The following is a 14,281-nucleotide window of genomic DNA, read 5'->3' on the forward strand; positions in this document are numbered from 1 at the left end:
CTTGTTTACATGTATGCTATTAACGATAGTGGTTAGAAAAAAAAATGCAGTGTTCATACGGCCCACTTAGTGATAAGAATAAGACGTACGTATACGGGGGGTGCCCGGTACAAGCATCGGTACTGCCGCGCCCCTAGTTGGGTCGTGACACTAAGTAGGGCCAAGGGTATCTATCCTCAGTAGCGAAACGATTGAATTGAACAAACTCTATTTATTCTTATTACGCACGTGAATTCCCTCTTTCAAGTCCAACTCACGCACCACAGCTAGTGTCTAATTAGTGAGTAATTAAACAATTAAGCACAAGAATAAATAAGCAACCCAAAATATGAAAATTAAATCGATAGAAATTGTTGTCAAACCAACTATCATGTCTTTCGCCACAACCCTAGAATCAAGAAGTTTAGCTACTCATGATTCTAGATGAAGAACAAGAATTCATGAATAATCTAGGGTTGAATAATGAAAATAGAATAAAGCCAAAAAGAGAGAAATAAGAACGACGGCTTACAAGTCTTAGCAAAATCCCAGCACGTCGTTTACAACTCATAAAACGTCTATTTATAGTCTAGGGTTAAAACTAAAATAATTAGACTAAATCATAATCAAAATGGGAGAACTGGATGTATTCCCGCGTTACACCTGCGTCGCGGGTCCAGCGCGAGATTTCTCTGGGATTTCTGATTTCACTTGGACAGAGCATGATTTTCCTGTTTTCCACCGCGACGCAGGCCCAACGCGAGGTATCTTTGTCCGCGACGCATGCCTGACACGCAATTTCCTTCAGTTGTCCAAAAATTCTTCTAAGTGTCGCGAGATCCTCTCGTCAACTCGTGCAAACAGAATCTCCTCCAAATTCAACCATAACTGCTCGGTTTTCCATCATTTGTCCTCATTGTAACTAAACACACCAAACATACCAACATCAGCTTGGATACAATCCATCATAGAAAATGCGATTAAAGTACTAAAAACGAGAGGTAAAGTGACGCTAAATATCGATATCTGTGCCAAATATCACCTTCCTCCACACAAGTTCACTCTCAAATTGCTATTTTCTATCCGTGTGTGGATTCATCTAACTAATTCAAACATAATTTTTCTATTAGTATATGCTGGTGTCGAAGAAAAATGCGACGTTATGTTACTGAGAATTTGGATTGTTCAAATGCCTCTACAAAGTGATATTGTATTAGGTTAGACAAAATAACAGAACATATCATTGTCTCACACGTAGAAATATCTATAATTACAAATACAGTATAACTAACTCACCTAAATTTTCGAGTAACATTCAGGTTCAAAAGATACGAGTTAATTCATTATTTTTCAACTTAAATGAATATCGCCTCTATCTCAACGTCAATTACTATTTACTATTATACATAAATCATTGTTATTCTCTATTTTGCACATTTTTTATAGACCCTAAAATTAGTAAAATAAGATAAATATGAAAATAACTATAATATGATGTGAAAATACATCCAATAATAATAATAATAATCTAAAAATACGAAAGTGGAAGGGGGAATAAGGAAAAACCAGCTGCTAAACTTAATCCGAGGGCGCAGACAAATAATAGGGGCGTGAATGCAACTGCTCCCCTGAACCTATCTTCCTCAATCCTCCCATCCCATTTTCTGTCTTGAGCCGCAAAAACTTGAGATTCAGCTATACTTATCATCACTTACCCATATTGCATATATATCTTTTTAGAAGCCGTATAATATTTTGTAGTAACAGATTTAGAGAATATAAGTAGTAATAGTGAGAGAGAAGATGAAAAGGGAAAAGGGTTGTGAAACAGTGGAGAATAAACAGGAGGAAGAAGCGGTAAGTGGGGCGGTGGCTAAACAGCCATGGGTGCCTCACTACATACCTTATCACCCACACTTCGAACAAAAGCAGCATCATCGAGGCGGAGGAGGATCCAATAATTGTACAATCTGGATTGGCGACCTTCATAATTGGATGGACGAGGATTACTTGGCCTCCTGCTTTGCTAACACCAACCAGGTTCTTTTTTCACCTTTTATACGTTGCTATCAAGTTTCATGTGTAGATTTCATAGTTACACACACTCATTCCTGTTATCTATAGGGAGATGTCAAGCATTTATCCAAATGAAAATTTGTACTATATAGAGATGTCAAGTATCACTTTTCGCTTTTCGAGGAGTCAAACAATAAAATCTTTGACTGCAATTTGTTGTATGCCCTTTTAATATTTCACGTTGTTAATTATTATGACTTACAACACTTTTTATGTAGTTTCTATAAATTGTATATCTGAATTTAAGGTCAAAATAAAGAAGTTTGACTCTTGAAATCAGAACTATGTCCCATAAATTGGGATGGAGGGAGTAAAATTCTTGCTTGGTTTGCCTATGTTTGGACTAGATACCTGGAATGCTAATCTGCCAGAGTAATTTTCTTTCGCTTGATCAGGCAGGTTGGTATAACAAAGAGATGCTTCTGGCCTAAGACGGCTAGGACTTAAGACTCTAGATGTACCTGAGCTCTCATGCCTGCCAACCCCTAGATTCTCTTTAGACCACTATTCAATGGCTTTCAATCTTCTTTCCCATATACATATATCGGATCGAGTGAGTTTATTTCATGATTTTGCAACAATGCCAAATAAGGGGTTGTTTGAAGAAAGTTCCTTAAATCAACAGCTATAGGTTTTTGTATAGGTTCCCCGCGGTGTTTAGACCTCAACCTCTTGATTTGGAGATACGATCAATTTTTCAAACTTCCATGGTTGCATTTTCCCCATTTATTCATACATCTGACAGGCCTCAAATTGAAGTCTTGCTGGTTAGGATATGGTATCTGCATGTCTAATCCTTGGTTTATTGTTTATGATGACTTAGCTTTTCTGTGACTGCAACAGTTCAGGATTTAAAGATCAGGAAAAGAACAGCTTACAGGCAAATTTACAGTTTTTCTATTGAACCAAAATTTCAAGATGGACAAATAACTCATACAAACTTGGCTGTCAGCCTTCTGACATTCCAGACTTTGAATAATGATAAGCTTGGCTTTTCAGTCCTTTGTTAGTCAACAATTTTATCTCCTCCCCAGTGAAGAATTATGAGCTGTGGCAACGCCTTTGCATATTGCTTTTTGCAATGACCTTTTTTATTGGGCTTAGTTTGTTCTTGGACATAACTAGACAAAAGTACACACACAATATTCTGCTGGTTGTCCAAGTTTAAAGTGGTAATTGTGGAATCTTTCAAGCAAAATATCAGATGATCCATCATCTGAATATGGTGGGCACTGTGCAGACTTTAACTCAACTCTCAACTATTTGCCCTTGCTAAACTTGAGAGACGATTATGATGTTAATGGAGGACATCTGCTTGCTTTTCCACCTCTTCCTTTACAGAATTGTTTTCACTGAACAAGTTGTAATGCTAATTTTACATCCAGATCCAGTGTGTTTTATTTCATACAATAAATCTTCCCATTTCCGTTTGCAAACCTTTTCTCTGAGCAGGTTTAATAAGGAAACTTTAAGGCATAAAAAACAGTTGTATTAGAACTTCCATTTTTCAGTGATGCCTTTTACGATTTGTAGTGAAAATTGTTTGGAAATTCCCAAAGTGGTGATTGTGATATGACCGAGAGACCTCAGGGAGAGTCTTTCTGGAATTTTCTGCTACACAACTTACCTCTACTGTCACCAGCATCACATTTTCTACTTATGTCAATAAGCATGATTAATCATGGAAACCACGTTATGGAACAGTGAAGACCTTATCATTTGACTGATTTGATGTGAAAGTTTGAAGAGTTAACACTAAATAGACACCTCCACACTAGCAATTGTGCAATATACTTGAACCTACGAAAAAGCAAGCAATAACTCTTAGACGCATGTAAACCATTATCTTATGCTTAGTAATTGAATAAAATGATTTATGGCTTCACGGTTATAAAACAAATTGACATATGGCTTTGCCAAAACAAACTTCCCTCAGGGGAAAAAAATAAAGAAGAGTAAAAATTTACGTGGAAAATATTACATAGAAGAACCAGAGGCCTTACTAGATGTCTTTGAATCACTATAAAACTGCACAGCCTTATGTGCTTTTGAATTTACAAAAGTGTTACCATCTCAAAAACAATTTCTTTTTACGTGGAATACAGTGTTTTTTCCACAAAATTCATTGCTATTTGCTAATAGATAAGATCCTGTTCGTGTAGGTTGCCTCCGTCAAGGTAATTCGCAATAAACAAACTGGTTTCCCGGAGGGATATGGTTTTGTTGAATTCTACTCACATGCTGCTGCAGAGAAAGCTCTGCAGACATTTTATTCCACGACAATGCCTAATGCAGATCAACCTTTCCGTTTGAATTGGGCTTCATTTAGCATGGGTGACAAGAGATCAAACTATGGTTCTAACCTTTCCATCTTTGTAGGAGATTTAGCTGCAGATGTTACGGATACCTTACTACATGAAACTTTTGCTAAAAAATATCCTTCTGTTAAAGCTGCTAAAGTTGTCATAGATGCCAATACTGGTCGTTCAAGAGGATATGGTTTTGTAAGGTTTGGAGACGATAATGAGAGGTCCCAAGCCATGACTGAAATGAATGGTGTGTTTTGTTTAAGCAGGCCCATGCGAATTGGTGCAGCCACACCGCGGAAATCATCTGGATACCTGCAATACTATTTTTCACAAGGTAACAATTGACCTATTTCTAGGTCTCCTAGCTGGCTTTGGTTGTTGATATCTTTTCATCATCTCTTTTTTGGTTTGAACAAGTGAATGCTGAATTCTTTACCATATAGAATATATAGTGGTGAATTGGCTCACTAAGTTTGGTGCTACTATCGTTTCTACCCCGTAAGCTATATTCATCTGCATCATTACCATACTTGTATGCAGTATTGATCTTATTGGTTAACATGCTTACTGTAAGCATGTGCAATATCATGATATCCGCTTCTCCCTTCTTAGGAGGTCATTGGATTAATTTTCTGTTCCACGAATTATCTTGTATACTTTTATGCAAAAATGTTTGCCTGATAAGGTGTCTTATTTTATGCTTGGCATCCAATCATGTTCCTCCCTATTTTCTCTATTTCTGTATTATTCTTTAAATCGCCAACTTCGACTTGAAAGTACATATCCATTTCATTTTCTAACTGATTTTAAAGTATGTGTGCTTGTTTGCATCCATGGTTTTCATTGAAGTGTGAAAGTTCTTGTCATTTGAGCTATCAGAAGGCAATTACCAAAAAGAGGAGAGGGAAGACATTAGCCTCTTTCTAGCTTCAAAGAGCAAGTGCTAAAACACAATTGATTATCTTTGATTGGGATCACACAAAGTATAGGGAATATGTTCAGGACAATATGGTACTAAAAGTGAAAGGGCAAATGAAATTCAAGTCAAGTAGTTAAATTATATGAACCTAGCAAGCAACTAAGTCCTCTTCTCTTTCTTTATCTAATAATTCGGGTTGATTTCAACTGCATTGCACTTCTAATCTTCATTAAGCTGCAGTAAATAATTTTTTGTAGTAAATATCAGATCATGGGTCTTTTATTCAAAGAACTTACACCAATATTCTGGTAGTTAAGTCGACAAATTTTGTTATATTTAATACTTCTAAAATGGATTTGGTAGGTGGATACTCCAACAGCGCGTCGCCACAAGGATCACAACCTGATGTAGATTCTACAAATACAACAGTTTGTTAACTAGTCTTTTCTTTCCTCCCTTTCCTTTTCTAGCTTTCAAGTTCTTCTGGCTAATAAAATGACCATTCTAGATCTTTGTTGGAGGTCTTGACCCCAACGTCAGTGATGAGGATCTCAGACAGCCTTTTGCTCAGTATGGTGAAATAGCTTCTGTAAAAATACCAGTTGGGAAAGGATGTGGTTTTTTGCAATTTGCAAACAGGTAGGTCGTTAATTGTGATTTCTCAAATTATTATCTTACTCTTAGGTTGCGAGTTGCGGAGTAACAAATGGGTCTAATGTGTTCTGGCAGAAATGACGCTGAGAAAGCCTTAGAGAAGTTGAATGGAACTGCTATTGGGAAGCACACAGTGCGCCTTTCGTGGGGACGAAATCCAGCAAATAAACAGGCAAAGATCTCTATCTTTCTCTCATACTGTATTTATCTTGTGGTATTACTTGTTTGATGTGTCTTTGGAGAAAAATGAATCAAAAGACTGGTTGGCATTAGTTTACGGCAAATCAAAAGCTCTAATGGTTATCTTTTCTCATGTTTCAAGAGCTATGCTAGTTTCAAGTTCATTCGACTCATGACACATGCTTGGTAGTAGACATGTGGATTGTTATTATATCTGTTTGATTCACAGAGTAATAATGTAATATTTACAAAGCACAGAAGTTTTCAGATTACATATTACTGGGATTGGGCAGCAAGCTTGTTCTAGATTTTTCTTCTCCCTCACCTTCTTATTAGGGCGGTGAAAAGAAATTTCATGTGATGTCTATGAGGAAATACATCTGGCACCAATGAAGCAGTTTCAAGCAAGGTGCTTCCAGCACGTGCTGTATTTCCTCTTATGTTACTGACTCCAGTGCTACGGGATTTTGCAGTCAAGAACCGCTTTTATGAACCAGTGGACGGGACCATACTATGGGGGACACTTTTATAATGCTTATGGGTATGCTTTTCCACCACCACATGATCCTGGCATGTACGCTGCAGCTGCATATGGGGCTTATCCAGTATATGGGACTCACCAGCAACAAGTAAGCTGAAAGAGTGCTCCAGAGTCTTATGCTTGAATGGTGAATGTGCTCAATCTCTTTGTTTCAAGATTGGTCATGTAGAATATAATTATCCCCTCCAAGGGAGTGGAACTAAATTTTGATTTGGAACTAAATTTTGACTTGAAATGTTAGTCTCCTAGGGATTTGATTAAACATTTATTAGAAGTTCGGACTTCACATTGAACTTCTTTGATGAAATAAATGATGTTGCCATGCTATGTTCCTTTACTTCAAAATGCATAACTATGCTCAAGAGCTAAAGAAGAGGTGTGCTGCATGACAAAACCAATACTTATGATGCTATGTTATCTGAATCTGAGTGTATTGGCTATGTTATTCAAGAACCATTCAGCCAGTGATCCTCAATACATAAATGCGATAGATCTCTTGAGTGGTATTCCATTGAGGTCTACTGAAGAATAGATTCTAGATGATATGACATGCAGGGAAGCCAGGCTAGTTTCTGTCACAATAATGACGGACTTAATGGAGACAGCAAATGTGGACTTAATGGAGGTTATATACACTATACAGACTGTTTTGGTTGACCATCTAGCGTGAACAAAGAATTACTCAGTATTGATCACTTAGGATTTCTAAGTGAGGGCTCCAGTTTATAGAACCGTAGGGTCTGTTTGATGATTCCTAATTTCCCACTCTAGGTAGATTAAGGAATCGTTTGTTTCCCGGTCACATATGGAGCATTTCAAATTTCGTGTATTACTCACTGGGATACTTGAAGATGATCCATTGCGGCATAACCGAGCATAGATGTCGTATGCAAAGATATTTCCAGTTTCTTCTTCGATTTGGTTTAAATAGTCATTGCATTCATCAGTCACATATGGAGTAGAGAAATTACAGCTTGAGATGAGTTTCTTATACAACCCGTCTGAAATTAGAGCATGAGTCCAATAGTAATCCGTCATTCTTTTCATGTTGGCTTCAAAGTCGATGTAGGCATTGCCAATCTGAGAGAATGATACTGTGGCACTTTATCAACAGAGATGTTGGTGTATGTATAAGCTGATTATTGTCTGAACAGTTTGGGTAAATGAGTGAAGAATGACTTGCAAGGGTGGCTCAGTTGGTTGAGCATGGGGCTTTCATAATGGAGGTCTCAGGTTCGAAACCCCCTGCCTACGACAGCAGGGGATTTGCCTTCTGGGTCGAGCTCGTCGCACTGGGCTTGCCTAGTGCGGGTTACCTCTCATGTGTGGTTTGCGAGCTATTATACAGGAGCTGGGTTTACCCTGTGCACACCTAAAGGGGGTTCCCATGTCATCCAAAAAAAATAATGAGTGAAGAATGAGCCATCTAAGAGAAGTGATCAGAAAGCTTAAAGTGATTCCTTTTACGTTTATCATAGTTTGAATTGAGTATTCCTTTTACGTTTATCATAGTTTGAATTGAGTACTTGTTGTGGAGAAGTATAAGCTGAGCAAGCTGAGGGATAATGGCCACCATAGCTCTATCCAGTAAGATAAAAGTCCCATGTTTTGTATTGTGGAAATCCTTCGAGCCAGTTGACAAGAAAAGTATACGAATCATGGGCTGTTCTTCTGTCCCCTCTAAACTCGTAATCTGAGCTTGTATTTGTATATGAAAACCCAACACCTGCTGGTGATTCGAGGAAGATTATGTTGGCCTCTGATGAACGAAAATGTGTTAAATTTATTTCGTTGTACTTGGCTAAGACATCACAAAGATGCTTAATGCTACTTACCAGAATTCCATGAAACTGATTCATGTGCAGAGTACCATCTTTATCAACTCCAAATGGCCAAGTTCCCCAAATGCTCCCCCTCCTAGTGAGGAACAACCAGGTACTGCTTGTCACTTTGTATTCAGATGATATCAAGAACATGCAAATGACACAAAAGTATGTAAAACAGTAGAAACTGGTCCTTTTTATTATAATATGAAATAAAAGGAAACTTCATCATTATTTGCGGATGCACTTGTACAATAGGGCATGTTAAAAGATGAAGTGTGACATGAAGATTGAAGTTTCCTTTTATTTCATGTATAATGGGTCAACTTATGAGGGAAAAATTTTATGGGGAAAAGGCTCCATTAAGCCATAAGACGAGAGGCTTAGATGCAGAGTCTTGAGGGGACTCGACAAAATAATACAACAAAGCTCTTCCAGCATTAGGATCGACTGTAATAAACCTGAATATTGATTAAACTCTACACCTTCTGGTTGACCAAGCAAACTCTCAATCTTGTCACTTTCTCCGCTTCCATTTTGAGTTCCAACATATACTTTTGATGGAAAACTACTTAGTGCAGAGTGATAAGCAGCACTTTTGGAGCCTTTTTCCCTATACAATTTTTCCCTCATAAGTTGACCTATTGGTTTTGGACCGTTACTTCCATAACAAAGGCAAGAAGCTAACCAGGAAAGGAAAAAGAAGCAGAAAAAAGATGTGTGAACCATTTTAAGTTGTGAAAATATGAACTACTATCATTGATTGATCCGATTTAAATATAAGTTAGGATCAAGTTGTAGTCTCCGATGGATGTGCATTATTTTTGCTTTGTTTGTTTTACCATTAGCAATGTTTTTTTCAAAAGTTCTTCCACGAAGATGTTGCTGGATATTATTTCATTTATCTTCTCATTGAGCTGCTATTGGATGCATGCCCTCGTTTGATATGGTTTAATCTATTACAATCGTTTTGACTTATGTTGTTGGTACTCTTCTGTCCGTTTGGACTTTAGATTCTCAAAGTTGGTTGATTTCCATATTTTAATATCACAATTGTCAATTTCGGAAGTCTAGGAAGTGCCGAGGGAAAATATTTGCGTACTGCATACATATTTACATAAAACCAAACAATTTAAGGAATGATGAATTTAAGTGAGAATATATCATTTAATCGTGGTTAAATGATATAGAAAAAGTTTATACAGAAGACCCAGGTATTTATTTGTTTGATGTAAATACTAGGTGCAAGTATGTTTTTCTTTTCTTTTTTCGTGTAATGCCAATCAAGAATTAAGAGGGTGAAGGTTTACAAGAAAATGCTAGTAGTTAGTTAGGTAGTTTCATTCCTCCTATAAATACATTTTTCAAGTTAAGCAATGAAAATACAATGTCTTTGGGATCATAATATGATCTTTCTTCTTGAGTATTTCTTTCCCTTCTCAAGTTGTTGAGCTTCTGAAGTATTTTCAACCCCAATTTTCTATTTTTCTCATTTTATTTGCATCAAGCTGGGAATAGCAGCATGACTATGAAAGAAATGAGAAACGAGGTTTTGCTTGGATATATGAGAAGCTGCGTACGGTTAACATAGGTTGTCAATTAAACACACTTTTTCAGAAAATAATATACTATGTATAGATCAATTTAAATATTACTTTTTATTATTACATGTTGAACTCCTTTAGCGAAATTTTTGACTTTGCAATTGGATGTATACAGTTTCGTGCATGTAATAAAACAGAACAATACAACAAAATAATGATTGCAAGACTGCAGTTTTTTGTTTTTCAAAGTTGGTTAAGAATACGGTTTTGTATGTTTCTTGTTGGGAGTGAGAGTTGACCATTAGAATTTGGATTATGACCGGCAATTGTATCGCCACTTTGACTCATTCTTTAACCATAATATCATCTATTGTCTATTTCTTATTGAGATATATGTTTTGTTTTGTCATACTTTATTGTAATTTGCACATCATACCAGTTTTTTTTTTTTTTTTTTTTTAATGCAAAAATATGATATCCTCTTAACGACATTGAGGACTCAACCTATTTTCGTTTACAGATTATTTTATGGAAGGACCAAACACCATCAAGAAGATCCAGAATCTGCCCCATTACCTCTAATATACATATAAATTTAAGTCATCATATTATAGTGCTGATAATTATTCCTCTTAAATGCACACAAAAAGGTTTGTAAATGAAAAATTTTCACCCTCAAAAGGCTAAAGAGCAGGTCATGTAAATACCACTTTTGTCCAAAATTAAAGCCATCAAAGGAGGTCTCACTTTTGCATGTGCTTTAGAATGTTCGGGCATTTCGTGCACCATAATTGTGGAGTCAGAAATGCAGATTTTTCTAATATATGGTGCACCATAATTGTGGAGCTGGAATCGCGACTGCGAGGTTATTGACCAGGATAAGTTACGTGAATGTGAGGAGGGGGTCGGAATGCGAAGAGTCTCTGGGTTTACCAAGAGCAGTTGACCTTCACGAAAGCGAGGTTCACGACACAAATACGAAGTAGATTGACCTAGTTTGGAGTCATTGGCACTTCTGCCCCTATTTTGTCTTTGGTCTTTAATTTTGCCCCCATAACAATTAAATAACTTTTTCGAGGAGCGTAAGTCTATATTTTCGCATCATAATATCCCACAAGTTATGCCCCACATGACTTTTACCCTTAAAGAACTTATGCCCCACTAGGCATAAAGTTTATTGCTAAAGGACAAAAAATAAAGGCCAGCCCATTTGAAGGACAAAAATTAAAGACCAGCCCATTTGAAGGGCAATGCATGCAATTTCATCCTTATTTGCTCTCGTGAGCGCGAGGCCTAGATTCGTGAGGAAAGTAAGTTAGGCCCATGTTTTATTTGTGGAGCTTTAATTTGCAACCGCGGATCGCTAGGCTAGGCCCAAGTTCACGATACCATGTGCTCTCATATATAAATAGGAAGTGACGAATACAACAATCACTTTTTGCGATCCTTGGGAAAAGAGCTCATTGTTTGATCCTTGTTTTGGAGTGATTTTATTGAGATCTAATGTATTTGTATTCTATTATCTATAATTAGTTGGATTAGTTCAGGATTAGCAGTTAATTAGAATTAGCAGTTAGTCAGCTTTAGTCGGTTATCTTAAATGTCGATTAGCTGGATATGCTGGATATTTTCTCTCATACTTGTATATAACACTTGAGACAATACATGAGAAAGCTAAGTGTTCTCATTTTCTCCATTCTACTCTCTCAATTCACATGTCACTGCTCTATCTATATTAATGGTGAAGTTGAAGCGTTCACCATTGTTTCTCCAGTTTCAATCTTAATATGGTATCAGAGCCTATTGGCTGAAGTTCGTGAGTTTCTTCAGAATGTTGTTCCAGATGATGCTATTCGGCTAAGAGTTTTCAAATACTCTTTAGCCGGTGAAGTAAGAGTTTGGTTTGAGAAGCTGCCCCATAACACTATTCATACGTGGGGAGAGCTGGTTGCTGTTTTTCTCAAGAAGTGGTTTCCGCCAAGCAAGAAAGCTGAAATTCGTGACAAGATATATGATTTCAAACAGCTTCCGGGGGAACAACTATTTGAAGCTTGGGAGAGATTCAAGGAATATTTGCAGAAGTCTCTGAATCATGATTTTCCATAACATATATAGATGGAGAAGTTCTATAGAGGGCTAGATCTATTGACACAAGCGGTGGCGAATAATACAGCTGGTGGGTGTTTTATGGACATGACTTATGCCCAAATCACTCAGTTGCTTGATAAGCTTACTACTCACAATCAAGCATGGCATTCGGGTGGTACTGACAGTGTGGCCTATGGAGCTACAATGATCCATAACATTGTGAAGGAGAATCAAGAGACTCAGCAGACTCTAGCTCATATAGCAACCAATATTTCTTTGCTGACCAAGACACTTGATGAAAAGGAAGCGAAGATGGTTAATGTTGTTGAAGAAGTTATGGGAATGCCCAAGGGAATGTACCAAGTTCAAGAGGGTCCATATCAAGAGGGGCCTCCTATGCAGTATGAGGATGCTAACTATGTTAATAACTCTCAAAGGGGTTACCACAGGCAGAATTACTAAGGAGGCTATCAAAATCAGACTCAGAATCAATGGAGACCTCAACAGGGACAAGGTAATTACAACAACAGCTATGGTGGCTCGAACCAGGGAAACTACAACAACAACAATAATTTTGGAAATAGGAGTTCAAATCCCTATATTTCACCAAAGGGTCAGTCGACTGAGCAAAGGAGTTCTAAGTTGGAGAGCATGCTTGAGAAGGAGCTAGCTAACCAAGACAAAGCAGATAGAACATTGAAAGGGCTGACTGAAACTGCAGAATCTCACACTACTTCTATTCAGAAGCTCGAGTCGCAGATGCGGGATATTTCTAGAGAGCAACACCCTCCACAGAAGGGAGGACTACCGAGTGATACTATTCCAAATTCGAAGAATGATGGAGGTGGTGTAGATCGTGTATATGCTATCAGTACTCGGAGTGGTAAAATACTCCAGAGTGTTGAAAAGAAGGTGATTGATATCAAGACAATTATTGAAGAGGAAGAGGCACAATCTGATGTGCCAACTATTGTTGAAGAGGTTCCGACAGAGATTCCTATTGTCGAGAAGATTATTGATATTCTGAAAAGTTCAAAAAAGACTGAGACCAGTGACACCAACAAGCAAACTGTTAAAGGGGCTCTTCGCCCTTTGACCCAGCTTTTTAAATCTACACCTCTCTTTCCTCAAAGGTTGATGAAGAAGACGAAAGATGCTGCGTGTCAGAGATTCTATGATTAGCTGAAGCAGTTATCGATGAACATCTCATTTCTGGATGCTGTCAAGGAGATGCCTAGATTTGTAAAGGATTTGCTGACAAAGAAGGGGTCTGTGGAGCACGACACTGTGAGTGTGACTCACTGTGTTAGTTCGATATTATCTACAACAACGGTTCATAAGAAGGAAGATCCAGGGGTCTTTACTATTCCATGTTCTATCGGCCACCATGACTTTTCTCGTGCTCTATGTGATAATTGTTATATCCCGCATTTTTGTACGTTGGGGCAATCCGGTTTAACTATGATAAGCTAGAGACAAAACCATTCCGGGATGCAAAGTCGGGACTTTTGACCTTCGATTTCGTTTTGAGACACAAGTTGTTCATGAATTTAGTGGCATGGAACATTTAGGAAAATTTGGGACCAAAAATTGAAATATGAAAAGTTGGCAAATCATGAAAAATTGTCATGTTGGCCATGTGGCTTGGAAATGGTCCCACACACTTTGTAGACAATTTTAATTAGTCCAACATATGTGTGGGCCATGGACACATGTATGAATCATCTAAGGACTTAAAAGATGACTTCTAAGTCATCTATTCTCAATTCCCACACTTAGAAAAAAAAAGGCAAGAAGTTGAGGAGGAAAGTGAGGCTCTCGGCCAAGCACCCTAAATTCCAACTCCAATTCTAGCCATTCCAAAATTATTTCTTTGATTCAAACCCACTAATTGGAGGTCCCTAAGTAGCGTGGAAGTGTTGTTTGGGTCATCAAACCATCCGTTGTGTAGATCGCAAACCCTAGCCTATTTGTGAAGTTGAAGAAGAAAGGTAAGATTTAATCATGTTTTATGTGTTATGAATGGTGTATGCATGTTGTAGTATGTTAAAATGGAGGAAATTTATGAAATATGGCATGTTGGAGTTGAGGTTGTGTGTGTAGTGCATGGCCGTGTAAGTGTGTGTGTGTTGTGTTGTGTTGAAGCCATGAATTAAAGTCTAGTTAGC

General features: G+C 37.6%; 1 protein-coding gene and 1 non-coding gene across 5 annotated transcripts; one reads left to right on the forward strand and one right to left on the reverse strand.

The window, feature by feature from the left end:
- Positions 1–1,557: 1,557 nt before the first annotated feature.
- Positions 1,558–6,995, forward strand: LOC132037928 (polyadenylate-binding protein RBP47-like). Of its 4 annotated transcripts, none has more exons than XM_059428588.1 (5): positions 1,558–2,019; positions 4,218–4,698; positions 5,647–5,711; positions 5,792–5,922; positions 6,013–6,995. In XM_059428588.1, exons 1-5 carry the CDS (start codon positions 1,783–1,785, stop codon positions 6,164–6,166), a joined length of 1,068 nt encoding a protein of 355 aa, XP_059284571.1. In that variant the 5' UTR covers positions 1,558–1,782; the 3' UTR covers positions 6,167–6,995. The 4 variants fall into 4 exon arrangements, with proteins under 4 accessions (XP_059284571.1, XP_059284569.1, XP_059284570.1 ...); XM_059428586.1 differs by having other exon boundaries at positions 6,038–6,995; XM_059428587.1 differs by having other exon boundaries at positions 6,041–6,995.
- Positions 6,996–12,018: 5,023 nt separating this feature from the next.
- LOC132038736 (small nucleolar RNA R71) lies at positions 12,019–12,124 on the reverse strand. The gene has a single exon (XR_009410219.1). It is a non-coding gene; the product is annotated as a small nucleolar RNA R71 (small nucleolar RNA).
- Between the last annotated feature and the right edge of the window lie 2,157 nt (positions 12,125–14,281).

This window comes from Lycium ferocissimum, chromosome 11 (genome assembly GCF_029784015.1).
Source record: "Lycium ferocissimum isolate CSIRO_LF1 chromosome 11, AGI_CSIRO_Lferr_CH_V1, whole genome shotgun sequence".
Classification (NCBI taxonomy): Eukaryota; Viridiplantae; Streptophyta; class Magnoliopsida; order Solanales; family Solanaceae; genus Lycium; species Lycium ferocissimum.

Excerpts from the sequence above, each read along its gene's own strand:
- LOC132037928 (XM_059428588.1), top strand. The coding sequence starts at position 1,783 with ATGAAAAGGGAAAAGGGTTGTGAAACAGTGGAGAATAAACAGGAGGAA. Across the intron at positions 2,020-4,217 it reads GCTTTGCTAACACCAACCAG|GTTGCCTCCGTCAAGGTAAT; the intron begins GTTCTTTTTTCA and ends CTGTTCGTGTAG. Across the intron at positions 5,923-6,012 it reads TTTTTGCAATTTGCAAACAG|AAATGACGCTGAGAAAGCCT; the intron begins GTAGGTCGTTAA and ends GTGTTCTGGCAG.